The following is a 21,925-nucleotide window of genomic DNA, read 5'->3' on the forward strand; positions in this document are numbered from 1 at the left end:
TCACGTGATACAAACTGGTTCAAGATGGTCTGTTATCCTGCTGACGTACGGGCTGCAGCATGTGCTTCCCACGTTCAGATTATACCGACAGGTGCATTTAATTTTAAGTATCTATGGATGCCCTCAACGTAAACTGGACATTTTTGTTATCTTTGAAAACAGATATCACAGACACTTTTGGTGAAGATTCGCCATTGTTGCTAGAAATTGGTATCTGTGGGCTTCATACGGTCCATGGTGCTTTCAAAACTGAAATTTCTGCTACACAATGAGACGTTGTTAGTTTTTTGAGGCACAGTTACTATTTGTTTAAGCACGTACCTGCAAGGAGGGCAGATTACATTAGAATAACTGGATCAGAGCTTTTTCCCAAGAAATTTTGTGCAATCAGATGGAATACTGCAGTTGCTGAGCGTGCCATGAAATTGTTACCCCATATAAAGAAATTTGTTAGTGAAGTTTCTATTTCATCTCTCTCTTTCAGTGTAGTGAAAAGTGCTCTTGAAGATAATCTAAAAGAAAAATTGACATTCTTCCACTTTTTGGCGTCAGAGCTGGAATTGTTTCTCACAATGTTCCAAAGTGAAGCACCCATGGCACCTTTTCTCTATGATTCACTGGTAGACATTTTATTAGCTTTGGCAGGAAAGTTTTTGAAACCAGAAGTACTGAAGAGCTTTAGGGAGAAATGCAATTATCTCGATTGGATGTAGATAACCAGGAAAATCTATTGACTGCTAACAATATCAAGTTGGGTTATGCAGTACGCCATGCCATCAAGAAAGAGAAAGAACCAGAAAAGTCTGTCCTGTTACAGAAAAATGATAGGACTTGTCTAAAGGTTATGGTAAAAAAAACTTCAAGACAAAAGTCCCCTGAAGTACAATCTTACCAAGGGAATTTCCTGCTTATGTCTGTCTGTGGCTTTAAATTCGGGTGTGAGGAAACAGCGTGTGAAGTACAGTTTAGAATGTTGTCTTCAAAACAGGTGGCTATCAGAACAAGAAGCTGATAACATAGAGTGATCATATCAGTTGGTATGTTCCTCGCAAGATTCTGCAGCACTGTTCACATCTTTTTCTCGAGAAGACGGGCGCCTTGATCACTTGTGGATGCTCATTCTTAAGGCACATACAGTAGCTTCCAAAACAGGCCTTCTAAAGTTTGTGAGGATGGTGTTGGTACTTTCCCATGGAAATGCATCATTGGAAAGAGGATTTTCAGTGAATTATAATCTGCTGACAGAAAACTTTCAGGAAGAAATACTGATCGCATGAAGACAGATGTATGACTTTGTTCAACGTTCTGGAGGTGTAGAGCATGTTGATATCACCAAGTCCATGTTACAGTATGTAAGAAATGCTAGTTGTAGGCGTAAGGAAGCCCTGCAAACAAAACAAAAAGAAAAGGAAGCTACAGACAAGAAGAAGGCAGAAAAAAGAAGAGTTTAAGAGATCAAGGCATTGCAGTTGAAGAAGGCTTGAATGTTGGATTTGGCTCGTTCTGAAGTAAGTGCAATAGACGCAAAAGTTTATTCACTGCGAAATTGATGGGAGCTTCCTTTTACTAATGTTTTTTGCAAAAGGAAGTGTGTGAAATATTTGTAGCAGCATGTTTTATTTGCCATCAATTGAGTCACTTTGGCCACGTTTGGAAGAAGGTAATTTTTTTACTAATTTAAGTAAGTTGAAATACTTTGAAACCCGTCAATGTAATATTATGCAGTTTTTTTTTCAGTTTCTTGGAATGTCGTAATTTTGTTAAAGAAAACCTGGAAAAATTCAGTTTTAGACCTGGAAAACCTGGAAAAATCAGGGAATTTCATTTACTAGATCTGGTAGACACCCTGAACAAAACTCCAGTAGCCCGTAGGAAATGTAATGTACCAATTTTCAACTTTCTAATATTCTCTCCAATAATCAACATGGTTTCAGGTCTGGTATGTCTACTACCACTAATCTTCTTACCTTTCTTAATCCTGTATATAATATAGTTACTAATAGGGGTCAGGCCGATGCCTGTTACTTCGACTTAGCTTACTAAATTATCCCATTTAGGTCTTTGTGGAAACGTTATCAATTCGTTCTGAAGTTACCTTTCCAACAGAAGTTTTTTTGTATCGATCAACAATCATAGATCTTCTCAGTATAATGCGTGTTATGATGTTCCCCAGGGATGTACTCTTTCACCTCTTCTCGTTAATATATTTATTAACGACATTACACAAGTACTTTGCTACTCTACTGGCATTCTTTTTGCTGATGACCTAAAATTATATAAAACTATTTATTCCTTAGAGCAGTTTTTTTCAATCTTTTTGATTTCGCGACCCCTTTACAAGTTGAAAAATTCCGGCGACCCCCTTGTGTCACAGAAAGACAAAGAAATTATTTAATTAAAAGACTACGTTAATAGTATTTTCTATTTTGGTACAATTATCTATTATTCGGATCTACACTCTGCAGGAAGCCGCGAGAGTTTTGAAATTAAGTACGAGGTAAGTTGGTAAGGCTACGTGCGACTTAACTTGGACGCCAACTCGCACGGGCCAAACTGCGTCGGCGACGGCCACGTTGCCACGCCACATTGTCGTTGCGGCGACAGGAAGCGACCCGCGCGCGCCACCCGCCGCCGCCCGCAATGTTCTTTTGTTTCAACTCTCATCTCACCCAGTTAAGCGTAGTCACCGATGAGTACGGATGTCATTCTTTTGTTTTTCACTTGCTCGGCGCGTTTGTAAAATGGATAAGTTTCTCAAAAGATCGGTGCCTTCAACATCTGGTACGAGTGTCAATAGCGGTGGTGGTGAAACAAACCCAAAAAAAAAATAGACATTACGATGACAGTTATTTGAAATACGGGTTCACAGTCATAAATAATAAACCTCAATGTGTAATTTGCGGTGATGTTTTATCACGTGAGAGTATGAAACTGTTAAAGCTTATGCGGCATCTCACAACCAAGCATAAAAAAGAAGCTGATAAGCCGTTGGATTTTTTTGAACGAAAGTTGAAAGCTCTTAGTCAGCAGCAAAATACTATGATTCAGGTAATACACGTTTCCCTAGTCTCCACAAAGTGTTGTTAAGACCCTCAAAACGCTGTTAGAACCTTGCCTTTTTCTTTCAGGCGGCGACCCCCCGAGTAAGGCTTCGCGATCCCCCTCGGGGTCGCGACCCACAGATTTAAAAACACTTCCTTAGAGGATTGTGAATTATTACAAGAAGATATTATTAAAGTTAATAATTGGTGTCTAAGAAACTTGGTCAAACTCAACAAAGATAAAACCAAGGTCATATCTTTCACTAGGAAATACCATCCAATTAAATATTCATACCAATTAGCGAATTCTATTATCTCTCAAGCCCTCTACACAAAGGATCTCGGTATCATTCTTGATTCAAAATTATATTTCCATAAACATGTAGATTACATATATTCCTATGCACGAAGAACCCTAGTGCTTATAAAATTTATTACTTCTTATGCAACCAACTCACTCACTTATCTCTCTTTACATGGCACTTTTTAAGATCAAAATTAGAATATGGTTCTGTTATCTGGAATGGGATCAACTTAACGGATACTGAAAAAATTGAAAGTATTCAAAATAAAGTTATATATTTAATTATTACGAGGAACCTCCCACGCCCCACTTGGACACCCCTGGTAGACCGTAGGGCCTATCATGATGCCCTTTATATTCATAATTGTTACATTCATAAACACAGATGTCCTTATTTTCTTGACAATACTGCCTTAAGAATTCCTCAATTCAATTCCCGCTTACGCTCTACTCTGTGTACTCTTCATACTCATAATTATATTATTTGTAGACTTATAACAAACTACAATAATCTGTATTTGAATTCCAACAGTGTTTAATTATAAATTCTGATTTATGTCTGTCATATCTATATTATTTTTCCTTCAATTTTTCTCTTAAAATTTAATAATATGATTTTGCCTATATGTTTTATGTGTTATGGTTCTTTAACATTTGTTAGTGTTTTGTCTGTTTTGTTATTATGTATCACTGCTAGTGTGTGGTACTCTTGCTCTCGTTTGCTGGCCATCTGTAGATGTTTTCCTCCTATGGTACCGACGGAGGTGGGAGTCCATACTCTGGTAGTGAGAACTGTGTTCCTGTTATTGCATGTAGTGCCCACCACTAAGCCTACGACTGTTGGTGGGAATGTGACAAATTCCAAATAAATAAAAAAAAAAAAAAAAAATTGCACATTCACTGCTTTGAAGATTTCCATAACAAATAATTACATACATGTTTGTATTCAAAGTGTATGGAGTAATTTCCTACTATAAACTGGTATTTATATTATGTTATTTGTAAACAATAAGTCAAAAACATTATTTTCAAGTTTCTATTAGACTGCACAGGCATTTGCATTGTTTATACATATTATGAGTACAATAAAGTGTATTTCTTTGTATTTTATGTCATTTCAATTAGTCAAATTCTAAAAAATAACAGAAGAACTTTCATGCAGTGTTCATAAACCCAAATACTTAGAGGAGGGTTGTAACAAAAGGGTCAGTCCATATCAAGTGGTCCAGCTCTGGTTGCTCGACTATTTTAAAAAAAATTCATAATTTGAGCCTTGTTAACATTATGTATTGACAGTTTAAAACTGACACAGTTAAATTTTTATTCTCACTAGTTTGATTATGGCAGCCATTTTTTTGTCATGGGGCGCGACAATTTTTACATTTACAAGGGTTCAGCTACATTGCTATATCTTGGCTCTGGTAGGCCATATCATGATGAAACAAAATCTGAGGGGTTAAGCACATTTTAAGCTACAATTCTGATGAAAAACCATTTTTTTAACATCACTCAATCTTGCCAACTTTAAAGGTTGAACTTGTGCCTTAGAATTGCAAAAATTTGCATTTTCATAAATTTTTTTAAGAGTGAAGGCAGTATCTGTTGGGCTTCAAAATATTTATAGATGTGCTTATGTAATAGTAGAGTAAATACAAATTATTTGGAGTGTGAGACTTCAATACTTTTTTTTTTTACAATTTTGTAAAAACCAGTTTTTTCAGATTTTTGCTTACTTTACGGCTTAATATCTCTGGTGGGCAGTTATCTAAAAATCTTAAATTTACACACAATTAAGTACTCCATGGTACATAACTCCTGTAAAAATTTAGACTTTGAGATTCAACTGGTTCGGTAGTTACAGCCTTGCCAAACTTGTGTAAAATTGCATTTTTTTTTGCAACAATGAAACTATAATAAATTCTAATTATATTTTTAAAAATCTTAATACCCTAAAATTGGCATTTACTATGGAATTGAAAAGAGTTCTCCGACTAAGAACATTAAAAAAATATGCCTGAGATGTTTACCACTGTTTGGAGTGTGCAGGTCTTAACAGGCACGGACTTGCTCTAGTATGGTCTGGTATTTGTTCCATCCTGTTAGTCTGCCAGCAGCTCTGGTATAGGAAAGGTGGTTTGTGTTTCCATGAAGGTTTTTTGTTTTTCGGTATGGAGAAAGAGTGTTCAATAGGACATTTAACAAATGAACAATGCCACAAATGTGTTTATGGTTCAGTGCAACAGGAATTGAAGAAAATCTGTGTGTTTAGTTTAGAACAGCAACAGCTAATATTTACCAGAGTTTCTAGTGATGTTAAGTCTGTATGTAAGTACCATGAGATTAAGTATCTTATTATATATCACCATATATTTGGCCGGTATTGCAGTGATCCTTTACAAATACATAAAAAGGCAATCACAAAAGGACTTAAAAAATACTTCCTGAACACATGTATAAAAAAACAAACTACAATTTACTGCTTGTCCCTGGTAAGTCCTTGTGTCCTACATGCTACAAAAAAATATTTGTGACAGCAAATGATGGAACAGGGGACACATGTGATTCAGACTTTATTACAGAGATTGAAAAGTTGGGAAAAGTAGACAATGTATGTACTCAATTAGGGGTTTCGCCAGCATCTAAAATAAGGAAATTGGGTTTAGATAAAAGACCACAAGCAATAGCTGACAAGATCAGTAAAGTTTCAAATGTTTTGAAAAGAAATCTTGAGGAATCTTTTGATGAAGTGATGGAAAACAGAGAAGCAAGTGAAGAGTCTGTAGAAGAGTTTGACGAATTAATCAAGAAACTGAAGGATAAATGTGCTGTTGCAGGAAAAGAAATGAAAGTGAAAATAATTAGTTTACTTCCAAATTCATGGAGTCGACTAAGAATAACTCAAGAGTTCAATGTATCTGATCGTTTGGTAAAACTGACAAGAGACCTAGTGAAAGATCAGGGCATTCTACCAGAGTTGGGAAAGAAAAAGGGTTTTGGCATTCAATCAGAGGTGGTTACTACAGTCCGTGAATTCTATGAAAGTGATGAATACAGTCGTCTTTGTCCCGGAAAAAAAGACTGTTTATCTGTAAAAATAAATAACATGAAATGTCAAAAGCAGAAGAGGCTGGTGCTTTGCAATTTGAATGAATTGTTTGTGGAATTTAAATCTAAACATCCAGACTGTAGAATTGGAAGATCAAAATTCATTGAACTCAGACCTAAGTGGTGTGTCACAGCCGGATCATCGGGAACACACAATGTTTGTGTTTGTACTTATCATCAGAATGTTAAGCTAATGGTTGACGGTGCAAAGCTTATGAAAGATTACAAAGACCTACTTGCTATACTTGTTTGTGATATGAGTAGTTACGAGTGTATGATGGGCAAATGTGTTAAATGTCCAGGAAGTGAAGCCCTAGTATCTCTGTTTGATGAATTTGAAGAAAGTGATGCTATCCCAGACAACATAATTTTTCAACAATGGACCACAACAGATAGAGCTGAAATGATAACTGTTATTCAGCCAAAAGAAGAATTCTTTCTGTCCCTTATTGAAAAACTTGATTCACTTAAAACTCATCATTTTATATAAAAGATTCAAAGTCAGCATTTGAGAGAGAAGAAGGAGAAACTTAACGAAACAGAGTGCATTGTTCTTGCAGACTTCGCAGAAAACTTTACATTTGTTATCCAAGACGAGATTGGGTAAATCGCCAAGCAACTGTTCATCCTTTTGTGTATTATTACAAAGAAAACGATAAACTTCTAACCCAATGTGTTTGTGTAATCAGTGATCATTTGGACCATAACACAACAACAGTGCATACATTTCAATCTCATCTTATGAAACACTTAAAAGACACTGTTCCTTCGGTTCAACATATAATTTAATTCTCAGATGGATCATCAAGTCAGTACAAAAATAAGAAAAATTTAATTAATGTCTGTCACCACAAGAATGATTTCGGTCTTAGTGCTGAGTGGAATTTCTTCGCAACATCACATGGAAAAAATGCATGTGATGGTGTTGGAGGAACAACAAAAAGGGAAGTAACAAAGGCAAGTCTTCAAAGAACAGTCAAGGATCACATTCTTTCCCCTGAAGATATGTATATGTACTGTACACAGACTATTAAAGGTATCAAATATATATATATGTTAAAGAAGAGGAAATTACCGCTCGACAAGAAGAGTTGAAACCTAGGTTCGACAACTGCCAACGGCTCCCTGGAACACGAAAATTTCACCGCTTTGTTCCTCTCACCGAGATTATAATGAGATGCTATGCAACGTCCAAATCAGAAGAGTATGAGGATCTTCCAGTTTCAACCAAGTCCATCCCCATGAATCTTCGGAACAATGACATTATCGCCTGTGTGTATGACGAACAGTGGTGGCTAGGAGTCATTGAAGAAGTTAATTTTGTGAACAATGATATTTACGTAAAATTTTACAACCCAGCTGGACCTAGAACATCATTTAAGATGTCATGTGCAGACAGAGTGTGGGTGCTGCTTAAGAATGTGTTGAGGAAGCTCAGTCCATCAGAGCTATCCACAGCAACTGGATGTTCACACAACATTTCAGCATCATTATCTGAAGAAATTTCAATGCTGTTTAACAAACATAAGAAATAAGGTACAAATTAAAATCGTAAATCATTTGTCTGTTAAAAAATGTGATATAGAATGACTGTTATAATTAATATTTTTGTGCATAGTATACATGTGTTTTGGCAACAAACTTTAGTGTAATACTTTTTATGACTTAGTACAGCACTTACAGCATATATATAAAATAATTAAGAACGTATATAAAATTACTAGGGTTGCTTTTATTTATGCAAATAAATAAAAAAAATTACGAGTTTGGCAAGGCTGTAACTTCCGAACCAGTTGAATCTCAAAGTCTAAATTTTTGCAGGAGTTATGTACCATGGAGTACTTAATTGTGTGTAAATTTAAGATTTTTAGATAACTGCCCACCAGAGATATTAAGCCGTAAAGTTAGCAAAAATCTGAAAAAACTGGTTTTTACAAAATTGTAAAAAAAAAGTATTGAAGTCTCACACTCCAAATAATTTGTATTTACTCTACTATTACATAAGCACATCCATAAATATTTTGAAGCACAACAGATACTGCCTTCACTCTTAAAAAAATTTATGAAAATGCAAATTTTTGCAATTCTAAGGCACAAGTTCAACCTTTAAAGTTGGCAAGATTGATTGATTTTAAAAAAATGGTTTGTCATCAGAATTGTAGCTTAAAATGTGCTTAACCCCTCAGATTTTGTTTCATCATGATATGGCCTACCAGAGCCAAGATATAGCAATGTAGCTGAACCCTTGTAAATGTAAAAATTGTCGCGCCCCATGACAAAAAAATGGCTGCCATAATCAAACTAATGAGAATAAAAAATTAACTGTGTCAGTTTTAAATTGTCAATACATAATGTTAACAAGGCTCAAAATATCAATTTTTTTAAAATTGATGAAGCTTCCAATAAATTTTTTTTGGACCACTTCATATGGATTGACCCAAAAGCAAATTACATTTTCTTACAGATCACCAATCTTCATATTACAAGATTTAAAATTGAATAGATTGACTTTTGTTCTTCCGGTAATACATGACTGCTTCACACCGAAGGGGTATTTTGATGACCACCCATTATCTTGTAAACTGGGAGTGGAATCATAAAACGGACAATTGTGGAAGATATACAAATACATATGTAGTTATTAAATAATATATGTAAGATTGAACAAAAAATTAAAATTACGGTCCTTAATGGGTTAAAAACAAGCCATTAATGTAATAATTTATTTTAATTTTTTTACTAAATTTAAACTGACTATTAAAATTATTTGATTGAGACACTAAACTAGTATGGCTGATTGTAAGATAAAAGTACATGTATGTTGCATTTGAATACCTTACAGACATTGTGGTTGGTGACCGGTGTGAACACAGTGTGTGTTTGTTGCACAGGAAAGTTTCAGATGCAAGTGTTGCCGCAGTGTGGCCATGCTGTTCATGAGGATGTCCCTGACAAAGTGGCGGAAGTTGTTGCTACGTTCCTCGTGAGGCACAAATTTGCTGAAGCAGCAGCCTCTTTTAATAGGTAAGCTTAGTCTAGTTTATTGTAGCATTACATAACTTCTGCTCTCCATTGGCGTAGCTGTGTTCATAAAGTTGGGGGGGACAAATAATGATTTTGATGTCATGTAAACCGATTCCCCTTCACCGGAAAATTTTGATTTTAAAAGTGTAAAATAGCTAGGGTTGTGCGAATGTTCGGTATACCAAAACCGAAATCGAAATTTTGCTACTTTCATTTTCGATTTCGGTAAGAATTTCATCTGTCGAAGTTCGTTTTTAGCGAAATATTTCGAGCTAAACGAAAGTTCAATAGCTTACCGAAGTTCGTTTGTTCTAGTTGAAAAAGAACTCGTAATTTAATAAAAATGTACAGTAGAATACCAGTACAATAACGTACCTTATTATAACATACATTTCACTTTAACATATTTTTTTAAGTCCCCGCCAAAAATCGTATCTTCGCCATGCAAAACGGTTTCAGTTTAAAGTATCATATTTTCACTATAACGTATAAATTCTACTAGTAGCGTGGCATTACTACACCAAAATTTACTTAAACTGGTAAATAAATTTCCAGCTAAATGATTAATGTTGTAGAACAAAGATACACAAATACCACCGCACGAAACTGGTAAATAAATTTCCAGCTAAATGATTAATGTTGTAGAACAAAGATACACAAATACCACCGCAACGTATTTTCTAACCTCTAAATTCTCAAAACAAAGTTAACAAACAGTTGCGCGCACTTCCATAGATTATACCGTACGTAGTATGCGACGTGAGCAACACAACACCATTCGATACATCGAAAGACGGAAGTTTGAGAGAAGTATTAATTATTTAGACAAAAGTGTTACGCTACGCTAAAAATACTGTTTGATGTCTGTGCCGGGATTGTTTATTGTTATTGTTGAGTTTATTTTCAGGTTACGTTATTTAGGGCGCGGTTACACGGGACCCTGAACAACTTCAGGTGAACATGTTTATGTAAACACGTTTACAAACGCGAAAGTGTACGGTTACACTGTAGTTGCTGAAAAGTGTGTTTTGCTCTAATACCGATTGTCTACTGTCAACGAATGACTGTGTTGTTGATCTCTATTTTGTAATTGTATCCAGAAAACGCGTGATTTTCTCACTTGTTTATACAGCATTATCAGCACAAATGGAATGTGTTTTATATTGCTCAATATTTTTTTTTTTTTACAAATCGGGAATTCAAACAACATGCACAGTAAAATTTTTAAACTTATTTATTATTATTTTTTGAGCGAGAGTACCTATCTCAGTTTTAAGAAAATTAGGATAGATCAATTAATTAATATATATATATATATATAAAATTATCTGTTGATTTTTTTTGTTGCATTCGGTAAAATATTACTCGAACTTGTGCCAGAAACACTTTCCATCTTGAATTTCTGCAAAAGACTGTTTATATTCTAAACAGCCAATCAGAGGCTAATGTAGAAGATATGTCGATCTGAACTACTTTGCCAACCTGTTTAAGTTAAATGGGAAATGGCCTTGAACGAAACATGTTCAGACTGTGTGTAACCGCACTCAACAGCTGAACATGTTCACCTGAAGTAGTTCAGACTCCCGTGTAACCGCGCCCTTAGACACCGCATTGTATTTGTGATACAATATGAATGATCCTGGAGATAAAAAGAAACGAAAGCAATTCACGCTTAAGGAAAAAGTGGATATACTCAGAGAACTAGACAAGGGGAAAAAGTAAGTCGCAGTTGCAAATACATATGGCATAGCGGCTCTCCTGTAGCTATTTTTTTTATATATTTTTTTCTCTTTGTAAAGATGATATGTATGTATGTTTCAGTACTAAGTACAAAAACTGGAGGTCCCTGTAAGTACTTAGCACTGAGATTCTACTGTAATGTCTTTATATGATTTGCATGTTATTACTAATAACGTAATAACATATGCAAATCATATAAAGACATTAATAAAAAAAATATTTACGTGGTGATGAAAAAAAAAACTATAATGAAAATACTGTAAAATCATAATTTGAACAAACATGGCAGATAAAGTAAACAAAATTCAAACGTGATTACAGTAGGCCTAGGTATCAAAACAAAATCATGCAATATTTGAAAAATTACCTGATTCATTTGCTTTCAAACAGTAGTTTAGGTACTATATTCGTAAAACATACATTCCAGAACTGTTAGTACACTATTTAGTATTTACCGTATACACATAAACAAAGAAAGTACCTACTTTTATTCGCGCACGGCCAGACAAAAACATTGTCGTCGGCTTTATTTAAATTGTACATACTCTGGCATATAAAATCCTCATAATATACAGCCAATTAGACAAAAAGGTCAACAAGTCACAGCGTGTAATGACCACTTGGCAGCAACCATTTATGTTTTGTTTTGACCATGTCCCTTTGCCTGGTCTACAGCTTCCTGAGCAAGCCATGTGTGACAGTGGTGCAAGATGGCGGCCGTTCCGCAGTAGTCACGTGTTTTTTCATCAGTATCATGCACGTGATAAATATATTATCATAGACTGTGACATTACGACTGTAAAGAAAATAGTCTGTGCGCTGAAAGATCTGGATTGATTCTTGAAACTTATGAGTGACATGGGGCTGTGTTGTGTGGTCTAGGGCGGATGTTGATTATATTAAATAGTAATATTTATATATACATCAAAAGACACCATAATGATTTATGTAATAGAATTTATTACTGAAGAGCAAATTTTGGGGCACTTTTATTCTTTGTTAATTAAAAAATTTCGCTTAACTTTCGTTAAGAATATAATTATCTCATAGAAAAATTCATTTTCGTTTCACTTTCGCGAAACTTGATAAATTTTCTTTCACTTTCATTTCGTGTGGATGAAGTCACTTTCGCACATCCCTAAAAATAGCGCTTTTTAAGCAGTTTTTGTATCTAACCATTGGATACATTGATGTTAAAGTTATTATTGTTTCCTTAAGATAAAATTTGATGAGCGAAGAATTTACAAATAAAGTTGGGCAGAAGGCAGGGAAGGCACAAGCTCTCTTTTTTTTTTTACTCGAATTAAGTATTATTTTAATTAAAGTATTATTTTACAATCATAATGATATTTTTATAAATTATTTTCTTAAACTAATTCATTTACGATATTTTCAATCTAAATTTAAAAATCATTTACACTTGGAAACATTAAAAAAAAAGTTTATAATTCATAAACTTTGCCTTCTTGTCCACATAATAGGCTACGTCTTAATGTCACGACTACTTTGACTGATTAGCCCTACACATTTAAAATCTCCAGCACACGTCATGTGTCGATACCTTAAATAACACTGCACATTTTTTTGTATTAAAGTCTTTCTGCTGTACTAGTGCCGACTGCCTGTAGCTCGTTATCTTTTACCAAACACATGTCCCCGTCTCTCATTCTTACTTATAAATTGAGACGCGATGACTAGAGACCTGCAAAATTCGCGGATTCATTTCGTGATATGTTACAATTCAAATAATTTTACCTTAGCGCTGCTTCTGCAATTGGTTCACTAATAATCTGTAGTAATGAGGGCCAATTAGAGACTCTCGCTCAAAGAAGTGTCGAATCACAGACACTCGGTCGAGACGACTCACAAGTCAACAGCCAATGAACAGGTGGCATTTGCTCGAGTGTGTAGAGTGTAGTAGAGTCTATCCTGGAGGTCATTTAATCCGTGAATTTTGCAGGTCTCTAGCGATGACATTTAAATCAAGTACGTCCAGCTCATGTTGATGAGCATGTAGTACAGCTACCTGTGTCATAGTTGATCTGAAAAATTAAATTTAATGGTAATTACTTTCCGACACATGAAAGAACAAAAACAATATTTATTAAAGCCAAATAATTTTTTTAAGGTATCACCAAAAATCTAACATACCTACCTGAGATAAGTTTTAAGCCTTCGTAGAGAGCTGAAACTTCTTTCAGCTGAACAAGAAGAGCTGTGTACAACAAGCAGCAATCTCAAAACCACTTCTATATTTGAAAACAGCTGCCTAACTTCTAGCACAGAGATCAATAAAACTACAGTTAAGAGTTAAGTGTTAAATGTAATAGTTTAATGGTAATTCAATTGGAGATCTCAATTTCAACTCAACAAATGTAATTTAAAATAAAATGGGTACATATGTAAGCATGTTAGAAGTTATACTTACTTGATGTTAGAGATGTACGAACCTGCAAATTTTTAAGTCGAGTCGAGTCGAATTTTACAATAATTAGTTCGAGTCGATTCGAGTCGAGTTTGTAGATCATAAATTCAAGTAGAGTCGATTCGAGTCTGAATTTTTATTTGAATCTTTGACACTTAAGTCGAGCTTGAATATTTGCACTTTATTGCTAAGAGTCCTTAGATGGTTGTCTTGTTATATCATGGCCCACTTAATCAAATATATTTAAAATACAAGTATTAATACAAATAATTCATTTAGCTTAAATTCTTAACTGATATAATACAATTCAATAATTGAGGTAAAGAGCATAGAATACAAGTATTTTCGAAATTTTTAAATTTTATTTAACAAATATCGCCCAACTGTGAAAATTAAAAAATTCGATATCTCCTAAAGTATTTGAAATTTCTTATATCCGCCGGCTTTAATGAAAAGAGGAATTTAAAGAGCATATAATAAAAGTATTTTCAGATTTTTAACATTTTTTTTTTTCGCAAATACCGCTTAACAACATATTTACCTTATTTTGAACCGAACGAGTTAGCTGCGGCCTGTAGCATTCACGAGTCAATAAAAAACATTGAATATAATTTAGGCTTGTTGGCGCGAAGGTTAGGGTAAGTTTCACACAATCATTAGAACATTTTTGAAATCTTTCACTTATGGGAAGTGTAAGGCCGTGCTACAATTGGCGCAACATTACAATAAACGTTCCCATAACAAATATAATACATTTAAAGATTATTGCTACAACACTAACGCCGTTACGTTGCCGGCCAATCGCAAGCTGGCACTTCCAACCAATACATGCTTTTGTATTTGTATTGAATAGTTACACTTTATAAAATACTTTATACTTCATAATTAATTTTAACTTGCCACTTAACTTGGATAGCAAACAATTATACAAAACGCAATCTCGCCGAACGTAATAGTGTAAACAAACACGGAAAAAAAATTCATGTTCGCCAACCTATACTTCCTAAAATTAGTGGAGCAAAGTTTTTTTTAAATGCCATTTCGTGATTGGTGGCGTATCAGTCGCAAACATGCGCACAAATATAACGCTACCGTTAATTTATTATTGTAACGTTGCGCCGATTGTAGCACGGATTTACTAAAAAAAAAGTAATATTTCTGCCGATATTATAATTATAAAATTTAATTCGTGTTTTGTTTATTAAAAATGTGTTCGTCTTCTTTGCTATGTGGTCACACCTGTTAAGTTGGCAATATGTAAAACTAAAATATAAATAATATGGCCGATTGTCGTCATTGTTTGTAAGTACGTGTTTCGGTCTTACGTACGTAATTTTTAGTGTCGGCCGAAGTCACGTAAGGAGATATTAAGAATTTATTGTAATTCAATTTTATTATATTTTATCACAGAGTTTTACCCGAATTTCCTTTCGAGTTTCGCCCCGTCGAGTAAAATAAACTCGAATGCCGAGCTGATGCTACTCGCTCAACTCGACTCGAATTTTCGAGTCTCGGCCCATCACTACTTGATGTAGTAAAAAACTAACTTAAATTTTGCTGCAAATAATTAATAAAAATAAAATAATAAAAGGACTGGAGTTATATTATAAATATGATTGGTACAGTGTAAATTCAAACCAATCCAAAATTTATAATGAATACTAAGTATTCAATATCAATGTGTGTATAAAATTAAATATTTGTTTTAGTCAAATTTGGATTTAAATTGTAATTCATGTTAAAAATCAATTAATTTGCTGAATTTTTATTCTAATTTACTAATTTTATAATTTTTAAAATGATAATGTAATTATTTATAATTATAACAATGAAGTTATACATACGGGAACATAACCTCACTTTTGTAAATGCACTTGAAAATAAACTTTAAAAAGTTTACGAACACAATTTCTGTCACTATTATTCACAGTAAATAAATAAAATAAAAATTGATGATAGTGACCAGTATTCAATATTAATCACTAAGTGTTAAATTTAAACACACAAATTTTATCAAAAATTTTATTCTTCATATGTAGCGTCTTTTTTTATCCTATGAAAATTTTGTTGCAATATGCACGCACATCATAAAAATTCACTCATCATGTTTCTATAATATGCCTAAAGAAGCATAACTTCAAAAGATTACATCCATCCCCTATGGTGCCCACAAGTAGATTGACCCCCACCACTTTCACCAAGGAATGTGTAGACATGCACCTCCTCTTGCCTCAAGCTCTACGATTATTTTCCCCATAAACCTCTTGTTACATTCCAGGTTGGCCCGGCAAAACAACCCAGAAAAATAACATGACACTTTAAAACTTACTGGTGTAGGTATTTACTTAAAGATTGTTTTTAAGGTATGTCTTTTAACCAGAATCAGTTATTTTCAAAAATAAAAGCATTTTCAAACTTCCTTTGTTTATTACTTTCTCAAAAAGCGAAACAGAACTTGAACTTACACACAGTACCAACCACAGTTTAGTCCTCTGATAAAAGTTTGTTAATTGAAAAACTTTTTGTACTGGTCGGATTACTTTCTGAAAATATATTTTTTCATAGATACCAACACTGTTCCAGTTGGACTTCACTGCTTCCCGTAGCACAATATACAAATTTAAAAAAATTAAGTTCCTGGGTAAAGTTCACTTAACCAGGTACGTTTTCCCGTGGAAATTTTTCCCTGGAGAGTGACGATGGTCACCTTAGGCCGATGCCGACGCCTAGGGTAAATTTTCTAAAAAAAATGTCCAAAATAATAAAAAACAAATTTCAACAAAAGGGAAAACTAAATAAAATGTTAAAGATTAAATTCAAAGTAGTGTTTACTAACTTGCTCTTCACAAGAGTTTTGCACATTTATGACTGTACAAGCGGTAGTAGGTCTTAAAGCTAACCTGCCCAGTGCACCCGCATACTAAAGTGACTCATAATAACAAGCATAATAGTAGTAGTAATAAAAATCCAAAATGATTGCTATAAAAATATTAAATACGTTACCAAGCCAAAAATGCCCTGCAAAATATAAAAGCCAAAAATTACAATATGTATATATATATAATAAATAATAGGGACTATGCTTAACAATTTTACGTTAAATTGTTTGCTACAATAAATGGTTGTAGATATAAAAGTCCAAACCTAAAGCTATAAACGCAGCTTAAAAGTAATGCTACTGAGTATTATTATTATTCCACATAGTGACCAAAATATGCTGCTAAGTTCAGTATAAAACTTGTGCATACTAATTTATGCATTTGTTGGGTACACAATTTTAATCTTGCTAACAGACAAAAATGTCTAGCTGCAAAGCTAAAAGCCATAGCATGCAGAAGGAAACCTGGACATTTGCGCCTACATATACACATCCCGATGTGCAGCTAAAAAAGGTAATATAGCTCATCCACATTTCTATGCTAAATCGAGAACTTAAAATGTTGCTGAGAATTATTTAAAATTATATAATAGTTAGGGTGGCTTCCACATTTTTATTGACTCTCTCAACTAAGTTGGGTGCCGGATAATATGTGCTGGTATTAATATGCTGCACTCCCCATCTAAAGCACACATCTTTAAAACATGACCTACAATAACTTGCATTTTTTGACACAATGCTCTCAGGAGCTCAAAAATTTTTCCACACATTCCGCATTAAGGTTCTGACAACGCGCTCAATTTTCATGTCACTTAACAGAGAAAAAATTAAATTTTGTGAAGCCATCCACTACAATCAACAAGCAGGTACTTCCATTACTAAACAAGGTAAGGGCTCAAAGATATCTGTAGACACGCATTACCAGGAATGTGTAGCCGGTGTGGCGGGATACTTGCTCACTCTGATATTCGCAGCTTGCTTACTCATTTGACAGCCGATATATGCCTTAACATGCCGCTCAAGGTCCTCTTTCATCTCTTCCAAATAAAACATGGATGCTAATTTGTAATAGGTTTTATCTGTTCCTCCTCCTCTCTCAAACATGCTATGATGATAGTATTTAATTAGACTGCTGTGCAATTTTTTAGGCACAAACATGCGTTTATCTTTTCCCTCAGGCCAATAATACAACCCCTCACCCAAAATCATATAGTTCTTATTTTCCCCACTCTCACTTCCTGCATATTCTTCTGTACCTGCGCATCTACCCCTCTCTCTTGTTTCAAATTGGTCAACAATTCCGATCCAACATTCATGTAATTACATCCCATTTCCGCTTCATCACATTCCTCCACTTCTTCCTAAAAACATACGTGACTGAGCGTCTGCAACTATGTTTTCTTTCCCTTTAAAATGAATGATTTAAAATTGTAAATCTGGACAATGTCATCACCCATCGTCCAGTCATGCCTAATTGACATGGGTGAGACAGGAGCCATGTCAGAGCCTGGTTATCTGAATATAAATCAGGTAACTTTCAAAATGTTCCAGTGCATATATGCACGCAAGTGCCTCCTCATGCGTGCTGTACCGTTGTTCTTGCTTGCTGAGCCCTCTCCCTGCGTACATAATGGGTTGGGGTCCCTTACCAGAGTTTTGCAGCAACACAGCCCCCAAAGCCCTGCTAGAGGCCTCCGCCTTAACCATAAAATGGCATTGAAAGTCAGCCAGAGCAAGCACCAGAGGGTCCTGCTGGTCGCCCCTAATAAAACTTTCTCCTTTTTTCCTAAGTTGATTCAAGGGAACACACAAGCTGGTGTGATTTTCCACAAACCTGCTATAATATCCCATCATGCCTAAAAAAAACCATGACAGCGTTCAATTTTTTGGGATGCTGATAATCATCAATGACCATGATCTTGTCTTGGTCAATGATCATCTTTCCTTTGCAAAAAAGCCCAACAATTTTATTTGTTCTCACGTATATCACACATTTTGTGGGTTGACTGTAAACCCGGCCCGCAAAGTTTTTTAAAACACCTGGCTCACAGGCCCCACATGTTCTTCGAAAGTTTGAGAGTATATACAAATGTCATCTATGAAACTGATGACAAATTGAAATTGAAATTCTTTCCAGATAATACTCAGAATGCAGGACAATGATTGTGAACCAAAATTTATGCCAAATGGTACTCGTATTTATGAAATGCAGCATTAAGGTCTAGAACCGTAAAATATCGCTTGGAGTCTAAATATAGCAAAACAGTATTTTCGACAAGGGAAATTCTATAATCCAAAACAAGTCTGTATTTCCCTGGGGTTTTCTTATGTATGAGAAATACGGGGCTGATTTGGCAGCTTCAGTTATGTCCTGCTGCTGCAAATTTGTGATAATGTCACTAAAGATTTTAATTTTATGTGGAGCGCACTAGTAGGGAACACACCTGACGAATCGCTCATCCACAAATTCATTTTTATACGGCACTAACTCACATTTGCTCACCTTGCTGGTGATGACATCCTGAAAGTGTTCTGTAAGTTCCTGAATTTTCCTTTTTTGTTCCTCTGACAGTTGCTTGTCCAACCCTTCCAACCCACCACAAATCACCTTCGTTTTTCCTACGGCCTTACCTAAAGGAACTTTGTTGTTTTGCTTATCAATAGAAAAGGTAATTTCCCTCGTTTTACAATTCAAGATGTCATGGGTGTCCCTCAAAAAATCTCAACTCAAAATCACCTTTTCGACCATGTGTGGCATAACCCATAACTCTCTTGTCCACAAGCTTATCAAGCAGTGTTTTCCCATCGTTTTCAAGTCTTCTCATTCTTTCAATTATTCCATTATTTATTCTATATATTTTTAGTGCTCAAACTTTATGTAATACCTACAAAACAAATCCAACCATTCAATTACTATATTACTAAATACAACTGAATTATATAATCAAGACAGTACAGCAATTCAGACTCAAAAAAAGTTTTAACAATTAAATAAAGATTATGTAATTTTTTTTAATTAACATTTGGATCTCAATACCAAATAAACACAATTGTTCAGATCGACAGCGCCTAATCCCCGATTATGGATGTGGTTAGCAATGGATCATATCTATAGTCAAGATTTTGTGGTGTTATTTTAAGACAAATTTCGGTGTAAAGAAATAATGATTTCGGTGTTATATGTTTTTATTTTTTTGCTCAAAATACCCACGGCAAAATTTTCTTGCTTTTCTGTACGACATGCAAATTTATTAAAACAAATATTAATAAACACTAAAACCTCATGATCTTATTACAATTAAGTTCATTTGCAAATTCATAGATAATTAAGTTCATTTGCAAATTCATAAATTCAAAATTTTAAATAACTACTAAAAATTTCACGACTTAATTACAATAACATACACTACAAAATTACACAATTAAGCACTTCCAAAGTTACTATTAAGACGGTTTTATTGAAATGCGATCATAGTTAAATTTTCCGCATTTTCTGGAGTGAGACGTTGTCTTCTGTCACTAACTACCAGTGAGTACCTGGAAAATGAACGTTCTGCATCAACATTTGATGTTGGGAATCAGATTGCCCATAAACTGGCTTGAGCAAATTCACTGTAGTCCCCTTTAAGGGAGCAAAGTACCTTTGCAACATCAATTTGGCTTGTTTCTGGCAATGAAAGTTCATCCTCAATTATTTTTTTGAAAGCAACATAGCCATGTATGATTGTATCAATGGGAAGATGGGAAACAGAAGGCAAGTTATGCAGAGACTTCTGTAGGTTTGCATCTTCTATGCTAACCCTACTCACATTTCTTGGGTTGAACAGCAAATTAATGGCATTAAAGACTCTTAGACAAGGATGTCGTTTAACAGATGAGTTTTGCCTCAAACGCTTATTTTTCTCACTCGCGACATGTTTCACAAGCGTATCGCGTCTCTCGTAGTCTAGCCTGCAGTTACAGAATTTGCACATTAAAATTTTATCACTGAAATAAAATCCTTCGCTGGAATATTCTTTTGATCGGTCACTGGCAGAAACCTTCGTTTTAGGCATTATCAACAATTTTTAATCACATAGGAATAATTTAACCTCTTAATACGCAAAAACTTGCCATGCTGGAAAGATCAAAACAATGGAGAATAGATGCGAATACAAACACATACCGAATACCAACATACGTACGTGAAAATTAATACCGACATAAACATGTACTATTTATTATTTACAATCGTTACGTTTAGCAGGGTTAATTTTATTTTAGTACCCTACGTACTTTATTTAAAATAAACAGTAAAAGCAATGCGTTTTAGTGTGTAATATTTTAATGATTAAAAACGTAATCTAAGGGCGCGGTTACACGGGACCCTGAACTACTTCAGGTGAACATGTTTAAGTAAACACGTTTACAAACGCGAAAGTGTACGGTTACACGGTAGTTGCTGAAAAGTGTGTTTAGCTCTAAAACCGATTGTCTACTGTCAACGAATGACTGTGTTGTTGATCTCTATTTTGTAATTGTATCCAGAAAACGCGGGATTTTCTCACTTGTTTATACAGCATTATCAGCATAAATGGAATGTGTTTTCATATTGCTCAATATTTTTTTACAAATCGCGAATTCAAACAACATGCACAGTAAAATTTTTAAACTTATTTTTATTATTTTTTGAGCGAGAGTACCTATCTCAATTTTAAGGAATTTAAGGTCAGTATCAATTAAAAATATATATGTATATATATAATTATCTGTTGATTTTTTTTTTTTGTTGCATTCGGTAAAATATTACTCGAACTTGTGCCAGAAACACTTTCCATCTTGAATTTCTGCAAAAGACTGTTTATATTCTAAACAGCCAATCAGAGGCTAATGTAGAAGATATGTCGATCTGAACTACTTTGCCAACCTGTTTAAGTTAAATGGGAAATGGCCTCGAACGAAACATGTTCAGACTGTGTGTAACCGCACTCAACAGCTGAACATGTTCACTTGAAGTAGTTCAGACTCCCGTGTAACCGCGCCCTTAGAAAAACATATTTTGGACGTTTGTTATTTTTGTATTTACAGAAAGTGAACGGCGGCCATTGTATCATATTATCAACATCTTAAATTATTATTATTATGGTACACAAGATTACCGTTTAAAGAAAATATTACGTTAATTCCGAGACTTTATTTTAAAATCTATAGTGAATCACCGTCGCATATATAATATATATGGCTGCTAGTTACTGTCAGAAATATTTGATTGTGCTGAAGATAGTGAATTGTCCTTACAGAATGGAAAAATAAACATAAATAATCAGGATAGATGAAATTTCGTGACATATCGCGGATTTCACACAATTTCGTTTTATTTCGTGTTTTCAAGCGGTTTTCGGTGTTATTTCGTTTTATCGCGCATTACC

The 21,925-nt window shown here is 34.5% G+C and overlaps 1 protein-coding gene across 5 annotated transcripts in view; it reads left to right on the forward strand.

Annotated features, from left to right (window-relative positions):
- LOC134541651 (protein phosphatase methylesterase 1) overlaps positions 1 to 21,925 on the forward strand; it is a 148,538-nt gene that overhangs the window by 118,873 nt on the left and 7,740 nt on the right. For 2 of the 5 annotated variants that reach the window (XR_010076671.1, XR_010076673.1), the window contains one exon: positions 9,342 to 9,432. Coding sequence is in view for 2 of the 5 variants with exons in the window: in XM_063385235.1 (XP_063241305.1) it covers positions 9,342 to 9,474 (133 nt within the window). In the remaining 3 variants the exon portion in view is untranslated. Of the gene's footprint in view, positions 1 to 9,341; positions 9,475 to 21,925 lie in introns of those variants that run through there. The other 3 variants (XM_063385235.1, XM_063385237.1, XR_010076672.1) reach the window with 2 other exon arrangements.

Source organism: Bacillus rossius (genome assembly GCF_032445375.1).
Source record: "Bacillus rossius redtenbacheri isolate Brsri chromosome 4 unlocalized genomic scaffold, Brsri_v3 Brsri_v3_scf4_1, whole genome shotgun sequence".
Taxonomy (NCBI): Eukaryota; Metazoa; Arthropoda; class Insecta; order Phasmatodea; family Bacillidae; genus Bacillus; species Bacillus rossius.